The 13361-nt window shown below is 39.2% G+C and overlaps 1 protein-coding gene across 4 annotated transcripts in view; it reads right to left on the bottom strand.

Moving 5' to 3' along the window:
- Nucleotides 1–13361, bottom strand: part of GRB10 (growth factor receptor bound protein 10) — a 134074-nt gene that overhangs the window by 100002 nt on the left and 20711 nt on the right. For all 4 annotated transcript variants that reach the window (XR_004306091.1, XM_032442452.1, XM_032442451.1 and 1 more), the window contains exon 3: nucleotides 1145–1242. Coding sequence is in view for 3 of the 4 variants with exons in the window: in XM_032442452.1 (XP_032298343.1) it covers nucleotides 1145–1195 (51 nt within the window). In the remaining variant the exon portion in view is untranslated. The remainder of the gene's footprint in view (nucleotides 1–1144; nucleotides 1243–13361) is intronic.

Raw genomic sequence — 13361 nt, 5'->3', positions numbered from 1 at the left:
ATTCATGTAGCCGTTTTAAACTATACCTATATGTATAACAACAGATTTGCAGAATACCTGATTTCTTGAACTGCATCCTAGCAGTTATAAAGGAATTGTTATATTTCTCATGCTACCAGGAAAAGTTTTCAGGTACATTCAGCTGACAACTCAGCATATACCAACATTAGTATAATTAGCAACTAATAGTAATTAGTTAATAAATTTGAAGTTTCCTGTTGGGAAAAAGTTGTTAGTTGGCATATTATGAAACAGATGAGTACCCTGTTGAGGATTTTTTTTTCCCCTCAGATATGCAGCATGACTAGTAATCACTATTAGTAATGCTTCACTTGGGACAAAGAGAAAAAGTTTCTATATTGTAGTATACTCTGTTTAATCATTTATGTATCTGCAGGGCCCAAATTCATAACTGAATCCTTAGGGTAGTAAGCACTGTATGATAACTAGAGAAAAAAGGGCAAAAAACAGGTCATGCCTGAAATAACAGATTTGCAGTTCCATAAAAATTACAAAGCATGCATTATACCAACCACAACTGCCTGGAGAAAACACACACAAAAAAAGCCATGAGAACTTGCGTGCATTTTTGCCTAGGACCTTTGAATTGAGGTGTTTTTTTTGTTTGTTTGTTTGTTCATTTTTAATTTAATGCTCTTTGTAATATGCCATATTGGCTGTTTAGATACAGCACAAACATAAGACATGACCAAGTATAAAAACTTCTACCTTTGTTTCTATAAATACAGCATTCAGCAAATGAATCCTTTTTGGTGCAAGACATTTCATCAGTACTGCAGTTTATCATTTTCCTTTTGTTTTTTTGGGGAGGTGCGGAGAGGAGCAGAGGACATCGGAAAATGAAGTCCAAGTGCCTTCTTTCAAATATGAGCCAACTATTTTGAAGACAAGTATCAGGTCTTAACCAGTGACCCAACTTATTATGTGTTAGTGACCCAGTTTTTTCCAACAGGACTTAAATACAGGATAGTAACAGAGGCTCTGCTACTAAATCTTAGCAAAACCCAGAAAACCGCCAGACAGCTATTAGCAGTTTGATGAAACGTCTGAATGCACAATCAATCACTGGCACATAGCAATATGATGCTACAAGCTGACACGAACATGCAATTTCATAACTTACTATCCGATAAGGAAGATGTAAAAAGGAGTCTGGGCAGCCAGCTAAAGCCATTTGTTCCTTCAAATTTTCTTCAAATTACATCTAGTGCTTCACAGGACCTGCAGAGTACAAACAAACTGTCAGAAACCATACTGAAGCCATCACATCAACTTATTACTGAAAACAGTTGGAGGGGGAAGACCGAGAAGAGCAAGATGAGGTGACAAGGATTTGCATCAACTTTAAGTAGCAAATCTGCAAGTTTGCTATCTGTAGCCTAGAAAACATATTCAAATAGGAAAAGGACATATGACACTATTTCCAGGCTAAATGGGTCCTCTATTTCCATGATCTAGGCAACAGAGAAAGCCACTCATCTCACACAGACCCAAGCCCCCATAAGCCTGGAACTTACCAGCCGATGCTACATTCTCATTTGTGGGGGAAAAAAAGGTTCAGATCTGGTATTTAACACAACAAACGCCTGTGCATTAGCCTTCAACATCTAGCTATGCAACCTTTCCCCTTTACCCTCTCCAGCATGTCTTTTCCCTGCAGCTTCATTCTCATGTTGTACATCAGTCAAGTTTTCCATATAAATTTGCATTTAAGTCTTTCATTTCCTTCTCCAAGTGATTATTAACAGCAACTTGATAAGCTAAGCAGTATTTCTTTTAAGCAGCACCTCTACTCTCAGAAACAATTTGATTTCTACATATTTAAAGGTACATATGACTAAAGAAATAAAAACTAATTAAAAAAAAACCAACAGCACTAAAATAAATAAGGCCACTGCGTGTATAGAAGTGTATAGCTAAACAAAAGCATATATGTTAAATAGTATTTGCTGCTCCCAACATCTCTCCCAATCAGTTTTATTCAGGGTAAGATATCCCTGCGATGTCAGCCAAGCTACTTCACTTCTGAAGATAAAATGGGTGGAAGCAAGAGAAGAGACTGAAAAGCAGATACAGAACTTTTGCTTCAACCACTAGCACTGTCTTGTCTAGTTCACTATTACAATTATCAACTATGTCCTCAGAACAACAGACTAAGTTTACAGCTCTCCAATAGGCATGAACTATTACCAAACCAAAGCTCTTGGGAAGATTTATGTGACAGCGAAGTCATGAACAAAGGTAAAAGACCTTGGGAAATCTGCTCCAAGAGGAGGCGCAGCCTTTGGCCCAAGAAAACCATGCCCTCATTGAGGCAGCTCTATTCTATCTAGCTCCAGGATAGATTTGGCTGAGATATGGCAGCCTCCCTGCCCTTCAGAAAGGCAGATGCACTTCAGGGAGCTTCTTTCCAGGAAGAAGCTACTGTGCTTCTGAGGTTTTCCTGAGGCACTAACTTTCTGGGGTCAATTTCTACAGCCTATTGCCTTGGCAGAAAGCATTTTCTGGCAACAGCAAGTAATTCAATATGCATAAATCAAGTTGTTTATTCAAGATACTTTGTCCATACCATTTACTTAAGTTTAAGACTAAAATCTTACTGTATTCATTTGTTGCTCTTCGTGTTTGTTTGTTTGATTGTCTGTTGTTTTGGGTTTTTTTTGGGGGGGGGGTGGGGTGGTGAGGAGAGCGGGGAAGGAAGGGAACAGACTACCTCAAACCATGTAATTCTGTAGAGATGAGGCCAACTTGTTGCTAGGACCTTTCATCATACAGGCCTCTAAACACAGTGGTGTACAGACCCCTAGCTCCCACTGCACACATCTTAAAAGGGAACTGAAGATTTCATTTTCAGGGCGAAATTTCCCTTTTTCTTCTAGTAGGTTCTGGAAAACTTTAACAGAGATTAACAGAAACTCTTTAAATCTTGGCTGAGCACAAAAACAAACAAAAAAAAAAAAACAAAAAAAAACACCAACTAAAAAAGCCTTTTAATGTTGGGAATACTGTCTTCTAAGTACCTCTAAAGTGAAATTAGGCAAGCCACTAGATTAACTGTTCTGTAGTTGGTACAGTACAATAAGAACAGAGAATTGTATTACTAGCCTCTGAACCCACACAGACTGAATAAACTTTACCTAAAGGGATGTAGGAGAAGAATTCTGCCTTGCACTGCAATAATTTTACATTTATTGATTACTTCAGTATTTAGAGAATGGGAAGTCAGGACTGTTGTAAATCCAGCTGTAGATTTTTTGGGGCTGATGATGGCCTTTATCTTGATGTTTCAGCAAAAGCCGCTGATTCACTTACAGCAAGAGAGATTAAATACGTTCCTAAACAATACTAGACCAATTTGTCTGCTCTAGGGTGTGCAGCAGTTTATGCTACAGCTCCATTACAGCAGTGGAAGATCATCAATTACCTCAAACAATAGCTCAAGTCAAGACTGCATAATTTATCAAGACCTATTTGCTTCACTGCTACATTCTTCAGTACTCACTTGTTAACACCACAGAAACAGAGGAAAGCAATAATCTTTAGATGATATCATTCCTTGTCAGTGATACATTAACATTGATTTAAGATTGCATCTCTTTTGTCTGTCTAAAAGCAGTTTATCAAAGTAGTCTTGCCCTACTAATACAAAAAGCCTTTGCTCACCTTTGAGATCTGAGGCCTTGCTGTAGCACGAGATTAATATGTGATATTTTATAGGAAAAGAACTCTATCAATTCACATGTTCAGTTGATTAAAAAAAAAAATAATTAAAAAATAGCCAACTCTTCTTTCCTATTGTCTTTAAACATGATTTTTAGCCCATACACAGATTCACATGTTCTCCCATGCACATTAAACAGCACAAAAAGGAAAAAAGATATTCAAGTGCCAGTTTTCTGCCCTTTAGATGCAGTAGATGGGGGAGGGAAATTCCAAAGGCTTTTAAGTAGAAAACCAGCTTTGCAGTCAATTACTGTCCCAAAACTCAGTACATTCATGGACGTAGAACAAGAGTCATGGCACAAACCCAGACAATTTGCGCACACTGAAAACCAAGTGACTTCATGTGTCGAGACGGCACATCAATAGCCAAGAAGGTCTTCCATGGACAGTAGCCCTGAACAATGTGCAATCAGGACAAACCCAATTTCAAAGGGTAAGAGAAGATTCACTTTCAACATGATATGCACCAGTCTAAAGAATAGTCTATTGTGAGGCACAACATCTCAGTCTCTCAAAAGCATTAAGCTAAATCGCATAATGTAAACAAAGATTGATATTCACACAGGTATGTATCCTGGAGATTTAATGCTATGAGTTGCTTCTACTTGCATTGAAGTTACTTGGCAAACCAGCAGATTAAGTTACTTATTATCTAGAAATCATGCTTGTCACCAGGCTATGCTTTCTGATCTATCACTTGCTCCTTACATATTCTCAGCAAAGGGAATAGCATCTCTGGAAGCACAGAGCCCACACACCTACAGCCACGCAACAGGGAGATGGCAACAGTACGGTCACTGCAAACCCAGGAAGGTTTCCAGGTTCTACATGTGCCATCTGTCAAAGTCTTTAAATTCGAGAGAAAAAATAATTAAAAAAACAAAACAAAACAAAACAAAAAACCACAAACAACTAATCTGCAAGTGGTTGTTAGGAACAGGAGGAGGGTAAGGAAAAAAAAAAAGAGAGATTTCAACCTGGCAGAGTTGCAAGACAAGCTCCAGAGCTCTTGAAAATCAGGAGTTAGTTTCTTTTATGAAAGGGTAGCTTAACAAATCTACTTGATGCTATTCTCTTTCAAATCCTGGGTAATGTAGTGTTTGGTTTCTTTTCCTTGTCACATTCTGCTTTCTTCATCTGAACTACTGTAGAAGAAGGGGAGGAAAAAAAGCTTCACTACTGCCTTACATTTTGACCTACCTGAAGGCCTTTCTCCAACACCTCAGGTTTAATAACAAGGTTAAGAATCTTTCCCTCTGTTATGCATCTTTCACTCTCTCAGACATTGTGTCATCATTTTTCCTGCACAGCAAATGTAGATTAAAGGTATGTCCCCACACTTTCTATGTTTCCATGGGCAACCCTACAGCATCTGAACAGATCTCTCAAAATTTATTTCCCCATCCCTCCAAACACCTGCCTGCCTCCTTCCCAACTCTCACGGTCCCTCCCTGCACTCAGTCTCTCATTTTCCCATGCAGAAAACCAGTACTTGGGCAACTTCTATTTCAAAAAATCTCTTTTGCCTAATACTCCAAAATTACCTCATCAAATACTCCAGAACGCCATTGCTCTGCAATGACAAAGGATTCAATGACATTATCCTTGACATCTGACAGCCTACTGAGATTAGTATTAAATAACATTTAAGAATACTTGCTAAGTTTCCTAATAGCTTCCCATTTCCCTTGCACAAGGTGGCATGTGCGCACACATTTTGTTATACGTAAGCACCCAAAACGCATTTGCAAGTCTATGATACAGCACAGCTGCCTACCTAGAGTAATACTTTGAATATGTCTTCAAAAACAACGCATTGTTCTAGCTAAAATATCAAGTGAGTGTTGCACACTAAAATGAAAAGCACTGTTCAAAATATAAATCATCAATCAAAAGCGCTTCAGTCAAGTCCAAATACACCCACGATTCCATACTAAAAAATCTGGTCTTATAAAAAAAGGGAATATAATTCTCTTTGCCATTCTTAATTGCAAAGCTGTTAGTCTAAATATTACACCTTGTAAAGGAAGCCATTTGCCATTGTAATTTTGCCAGAAAGTGAAGAATCTTGGCAACAGCAATTCAGGCTTTTGAAAGCCAAAACAGATACATACTTCAGAAGAAGCACAGAGGAACCGATGCCATCCCACTTTAAGTCTTGCCAAATAAAATTAAATAAAATTAAATATAATATAGGCAGTTCAGCATTTTTGGGTTTCCTGAAGCTGCCTAAAATTCTGAAAAGGCTCCTCAAGACTCAAAGTTTGTGTTTGTCCCATCAGGACAGCTTTGCTTACATTAAAAAGTACTGGGAGAAAAATAGTTACTTTGCACCTTACCCAAAGTACCCAAGCAAAGATTTTTCTCGCCATCCCTAAAGAAAGTACTCTAGCTTAAAAACCAAACTTTGCTAGAAGCCATGAAATATTTATAAAACTGCAGTTCTACCATCTCCCTTGATCACTCGAAATCCTGTTCTACCCTTTAATAGTTAAACCTATAGCTTTGAAGCAGGAACTTTGACAACTAAACAGACTGCCTCCCAGACTAAATGAAATGTTAATTAGACAGAAACTGAAGTAAAGAACACTGCTGCAGTATACAGTATGCAGACCCATTAGCCATATGAAGAAGTAGGGCAGGTCCATAGATGCATGGCTGGGGCAAGAGATGCATAACAAGGCAGCCCAGTGTCATCAACTGAACATACAGAGAAAGGTATCTAATTTTGCACATATGCTTTCTAGCTACCTTTTCTTCCACAAAACCAAGAAATTTACCCTTACACACTACTGATTCAGTCCTCTCTATGTTGTCCCACTGGATTTTTTTATTTTTTTTTTTAAACAGTCCGTTCACATTTCTCATACTACACACTACACAAACCAAAGTTTTGTAAATTTGGGAAGCAGCCTAAATAATTATTTCCTTCTGTTATTTTAGGCTTTTATTATCCAACCTGAAGACTCAGAGTGAAGTTACACAACAGTTGGGATGATTTAATAGCTTATTACTGCCAAGAACAGGACAGGCATCCCACTCTTCATCAGCCCTTGCTCTGCTTTCTTCCTCCACTTCCTCCCAGCAACTTTCTGGCATTCCCCTTCATCCCCTCTTTCTGCAGCACGTATGGTCCTTAATGAGTTCAGTTTGCAAAATAAAAAAAAATAAAAAAAATAAAAATAATTTTAAAAAAGTTTTCTGTTCTCTTAATTAGTGCATTGTTTTTGCTGGGTTATTCTTCTGTTAACTTTATTAAACTTAGATTTGACAAGCAGCTTGGCTGGCACAAAGTGAATGGCAGCAGAGGATGCGAAGGAAGAGAAGGGAACAGGAACACTCCTCTCCAGTGGCAGCAAAATATAACTTTCATTTTCTTTGTTTACTGCCATTAGGAGCTGGCAAACCTTTCCTGTTGCATGTCTGTGAGAATTACTGCTTTCCAAGCATCTCACGGAAGATAAACATTTGGGTAAGCCTCCAAACAAAATATAAAGTTGCATCTTCTCGAGTGCACTTAATTTCTGCTTTTCTTGAATGCTCACCAAAGCACTGGATTTTGGATCCAGCACAGTAAACCTTCTGTTCTCTCAACCTTCCAGTGGTGTGAATGGCCCTTCTCTCTGACATCAGGGTGGGATTTGAAAGGCAGTGGCTCTTGACCCCCAACCCAGATTAAACTACAGAAAAGACAATTTTCTACATAACTGCTGTAGAAATAGAACAAGTGCATCAGCTTGCACACCATGCATTTTGCTTTTATTGAAGGAAATCATATCGTTACAGATTCTGGGAGAAAACACAGCTTAAATCAACAGTGTATCACTAAGCATCACGTCAAGAAAATGTACCCAAGTATTTCTGTCACCTTACTAAGGTGACAAAAGGATAGGATGCTCCCCACTCCTGCAATCTTTGGAGCCCCCTGACAACAAATGCTAGGAGAGAGAGTAGTTGAAACAAAGAGCAAGAGGGACGCTCAAATTCACAAAGCAGTAATCTAAAGCATCTGTACCCTGAATTCCCTCTGTTTCCTCAGTTCTCTGCAATCTTCCTTGATTTTGGAGGAAAATCTTCTAGAGTTCTACCTCCCCTTCTAACCAATTCAATATAAAAAGAAAAACTAAGAACAAAACAATCCCTCATGACAACACGATCAGCTTTCACCCAAGATCTATTCTAGCATAATCACAGTTATTCACAGCTTACATTTCTTTGCCTGGATGCTTTTCACATGAAAGCTTCCCTCTCAGTGAGGTTGACACGGAGGGCTTAGCAAAGCTTCTCACAGAACTCAGCAGTCTTTGTAACACAGGACTGGCTACAACACCTTAACCAACCTGCACACAGAGGCGTAGGCAAGTATCTGTCAACGACACCCACAATTCCTCCTCCCATCTTCCCTGCCTTCTGAAATTTTCACGTGCGTCAAAATATTTCTACTGGATTTAACTAAGTCTGAATGCAGAGCAAGGCTGTTAGAGAGGTTTAACATGTTGATGATTTACAGCACTTACTATTAACAGTTAACACAACAGTAAGCTGAAGTGTACATGTGTCACTCACTGTCCTCTATGTACAAGCTCTTTTTCTTTTTCTTTTTTTGGAGAGTTATTAACTAGGATTATCAGAAGCTTTTATTTAGACAGCGAGGCTCATGTTTTTAGAGCAAATCAGTTGACTGAGGCTTTTACAGTTATCTATAATTTACATTAGTGAATAAGCACTAGTTTATTTACATAGTCTAACACCATATAAATGGCTGAAGCTGTAGGGCAAGTTTAGACATTTCAATTCAAACAGAGTGCTTCTCACTCTGATGGTATCTGAGTATCACAAGAGGTATACTTAAACAGAGGTTATTCTCACTATACTCCTTTTTCACCAGGTTGGAATACTCAAAACAAAGTCCTTCTATTCAGCCACAGCCAAAATTTCATACTGTAAGCACAGATGCATTCCCCAATCTCAACAGCACATTAATTTGTTCTCTGAAGAATTTTAGGGTGACATATTCCCAAATACGGTTTATTCTAAAGAAGTCAGCTGTACAAACAGCAATAAGCCAGCTGAAATGCAGCAAAGGAATAAGTAATAATACTAACTATTAGCAGCGAACAAGGAAACATATTCTACCTCTCAGTCACAGCAGGATAGGAATTACAATGGTAGAGCTGGTAAGTGATAACACATTGAAGCTACAAGTAGCTCAACAACACAACTGAGCCCTAGACTGCATCAACCCCAAACAAGCTGATGACCACTAGCTCAGCTCCTACATGTAAAGAGCGCAAGGAGACAACTCTAGCAAATGTTGCACTGCTCTCAAAATGAACAGAAGATTCAGCCTTATTCAAGACAGATATAGTAAAGAAGTGCAAGAAATGCGAAAGATAACCCACCCAAACAAAAGCAACAGATGCATTTCTGAGTGACTGGAACACCCAAATTGCACCAGCCAGCTTGGAGGACGTAACCAGGAGGCTTCATTGAAGTGAATGAGTGCAATGAAACACTAGCTGTGCCAGAACACAGCTGCAAAAAGTACTCTCGGTTTTAAGATACTGATGTCATAGTTACCTCATGTGTATCTTAGCAGTGCCTTACCAACAATTCAGAGCAATCTCTTATATCAAAGAGAACATTTTGTAATCTCAGGCGCGTTTGCTGGTAGTATACAGCTCAAATGCTCCAAATACATAGGTGATTTACAACCTGACAGCCTGCTGAGAAGAGTAACAGCACAACTAATGTAATGGTTGCTGGTGCTCTATTCTTGGACACAGACTGGGAATTTCTCCTTAAAATAAATAAATACCACAAAGATAAGAAATGCAAAACTATTTATTGCTCCCTCGATCTTTTCAGCCCTTGAAAATGTTTCAATCTGATATTTTTAAAGTGAGTACGCTCATATACTAGCAAAAATATCTCCCTTGGACAAACAGGGCATAGCTTTTTTCAACTAAGAATACACAAAACAGAAAATAAACTTACAGAATAGGTTAATATTTTATAGAAGGGTTAATGTGTTAATGTGCAAAGGCAAACTGAAGTCTGGCCAATGGATCACATGTTCCACATCCATTCGTGTACACTTATTTATTGCTATTAACCTGCACCTGCAGAAAGAGGAAGGAATATTCTTCTTTGATCCTCAAGGTCATGAGGCAACTGAAATCCCAACTTAACAAAGACGCTGGAAAGGTTCTGTTCTAAGTGTCACAATTTCCATCAAGCTTTTCAAAATGCAGCATTGGAAAGCACAGGAAAGAAACCTGAAATAATACCACCCAGGCTTTGCAGACTATGTCAACTTAATTAGAATGGTATTTTGGCAGCACCCGAACATTACATATCGAAGGCTGGGTAGCAGGCCAAATACTTGACTTGACTAGAATATTTTGCCAAGCCACCTACATTAAGAGCTAGTTCCCTGCTCTTTCAGGGTGCCATATAGGAAATGTGTTGTTTCAGGCTTTATAAGACTATTTAACAGAGGCATGAAACAGTGAAAGTCACCAGCATCAAAGGTTAACTGGATATGCGTTAAACTAGAAACATCCCTAGTTAACCTTCAAACTATAAAGCTGCTGAAGGGGAACATTTGTTCTCAGAGGGCGTAAGCTCCAAATGTGGTGAAAATACCTTCTGTAATTTCTCATTCTACATACCAATGTATTTTAACCCTAAGGACGCTTCTACCCCGAACTTGGAACCCACGCCCAGGTCCCACCCACATCCTTCCATTCCCAATTGTCCATGTGGTACTGGAAGAAGAGGCCCATGTTGCTCACGGAAGTAAACCTATGTCTGGAACTGATCATATCTCTACTACAGGAAAAGTGAAAAAGCTTTATTAAAACCCAGTGCTGCTTGAAGAGATGGCCTCACATAACTGCCTGCTTTAGACAAATACTTGCCAGAGGTTTTCACTCTGCTTTCTCATTAGAAGACAAACGTTTCTTTTACCTAAAGCTCTGATACTTACAGATAACACAGAGATTCCTTCCTTGCAATATCATTCCCTTCATTTGAGCTGCAGTACCATAAAAATTGCTACCACTGCCTGCTATTCTGTCCTCTTTACAGCTTTGTTGGTCTTGGGCAAATTCTGCTATAGTTTAGATGCCATCACACATTTGTTTTCGGCAATATCTTGCCTACATCTCTTCTAATTCAGGAACTCGCATAAGTCAATAGCCTAAATTATAATCAACAGCGTTTTCATGAGAACTGTCTCATTTAACTATTAAGCTCTTCATTAAGCAAAACACAACAAAACATGCTTCCCTACTTCAGAACATAAGAGATGCAGAAATGCAGCATTGAAGCTGGATGTCTCTCAAAATCAAGGCTTGAGAAAGCTATCTCATAGGGAAGAAGTTTTGGTTTTTTGTTGGTTGGTTTGTTTGGTTCATTTTCCCATGGTGCAGGAGATGCTTTGGTTGCCAGAAAAGCTTCAAGTTGTAAGCTAACCCAGCGCTGTCTCCTGAACTACAGTCATGCTGTCATACTCCATTCCTGCTGAACTGCAACTCTCTGTGTAACAGCATGTTGCCCAATAAAGTATTTTGGTAAATTGCAGTATGACTACTCAGAATGGTGAGGTTAGTGGCAAGAATAACAAGGATATCATTTTTCCTATAATTGCAAGCAGAAGTACCAGCCAGAAAAAAAATCTTACAGCTCAAGAAGCTTAGGGTGGTAGAAAACCACTGACAACAGATGGAGAAGTAGAAACACTAAGCAAACAAAAATAAAAAAGACACACCTGAATTTCACTCCAAGTCTGAGGAATGGAAGAGCATGATTGCTTTCCATAAGGCTTTGGTGACAGAGTTCTCAATCTTTTGATATAGGCAACTACTCAGCAAGTGAAGCCCTTTAAACTTCTCAGATCTTATGAGATATATTATATATGTTTTATATATATAAAATATATATTATATGTATATTTTATATATATATATATAATATATATTTAAAAAAAAAAAAACACCCTGGAAAAGCAGAATTGTTTCCCCTTTGTACCACTTAAGAGCTGGAAAATGTGCAGGTGGTCCCTTGCGATCACATTTCAAGAGCTTATGGAAATAAGTCAGTCAGATGCAGTAAGTTACCCCCTAACAAACCAACTCTGCTTCACATCAAGAGAAAAGCCAATCAAGAGTCAATAGCAGTTTAAGAAAACTCATCCCATTTGATACGAAAAAAGCACCAGGCTGTCCACGCAGCCAGCAGCAGGGCCTGAGGTGAGGGGCCAACTACAGAGCAAGGCCACAGCACTGCCACAGGTTTCATTCACCATGCCCATGCACAATTCCCACTGCTCATACCGAACATCAGCGCACAGCTCTCGGTCAAGCCATGACCTACACAGCTGGTGGTCACTTGCACAGGGATGGCAAGGGAGCGGTTAAAAGCATGGATTTCACAAGCCCGCAGTTACAAAACAGATATGAGCAAGTATTGTGCTGGCAATTACAACTCTAGCTTTATTTTATTTTTTCCTACCATAAGAGCAGATGTTGCAGTTATTCGAAGGTTTTCACAACCTTAATTGTTGACCTTAATTATTGTTAATCTTTCCCATGCAGTGGAGACAGAGAGACGCCACCCGTGTTTTCTGAAGAAGATAGTGTCCTACGGCGTATGAGTAATAAAAGACAGCATTGTCTGCTTTCTCCCTCCTGTATGAAATATGAGAGTATTAGGATTGGCCAGCAGCATGGAAGAGAAGGGACAAATGAGTGACTCAGCAATTTTATTTATTTTCTGGAGGACACATCTGCTACAGGACAGTGCTATGACACAGAGGCTGCTTCTCCTTTCCCTGCCCTGAGCATGGTAAAACTTCCAAGCACCAGTGAAAGAAGCATCGCGTTTAGTCTTCAAGACGCCCGAAACAGCTTATCTACAGAGCACCCCATCCACCCCATTGAGCATCAATGAGCTGCAGTATTAAGAAGCAAAGTGTTGAGTTTCACAGTGCAATATTTAGTTTCATAAACAAATTCTCACACTAGGCAAGAAAGCAAAGTTTCATCCTGTACTTAGGATTGCTGCAACAAATGCACAAAAGCTTCCCTGGTCTTCCCCTATGCTAATGGGAGGCTTGACAGAGACTTGTTGCTCATCAGTGGAAGCTCATCTTTTTGCTGCAGACCACGGAGACTGTTTTCTAAGAAGTACACTCCTCCAAATTTGTTCTGCCAAGTGTACTTGAAGATGTTAACTCAGTGTCCCAGTAACCTGAGAACTGCCAACACTGAAGTGGGACACTGAAGTTCATAAGTGAAACACAGGATGTACTGATGCTGCAAGAGGCACTCCTCCTAGCCTAAGACATAAGCTTCAGAAGTCAGGATGGGGAAGATCAGTTTCACGTTTATGTTTAGCTTCAAAACAAATACCCAACAAACTTGGATACAAGGCCAAACCTGAAGATCTGCTGCAGTTTGTAACTACAGTTCCCGTCCCTTAACCATCACCTGAAGAATATGAAATAAGTTGGGAAAACACAGTGATGTTTCTCCATGAAAGGAGTCTTAAGTGTCACTAATGTCTCCATTCTTTCCAGTGGGTTTATACACCACCCAAAGGAAGACAGAGAA

The sequence above is a fragment of the Coturnix japonica genome, chromosome 2 (assembly GCF_001577835.2).
Source record: "Coturnix japonica isolate 7356 chromosome 2, Coturnix japonica 2.1, whole genome shotgun sequence".
NCBI lineage: Eukaryota > Metazoa > Chordata > Aves > Galliformes > Phasianidae > Coturnix > Coturnix japonica.
Note: the sequence above shows the minus strand (reverse complement) of the source record. Positions and strands in the feature narration are given on the sequence as shown.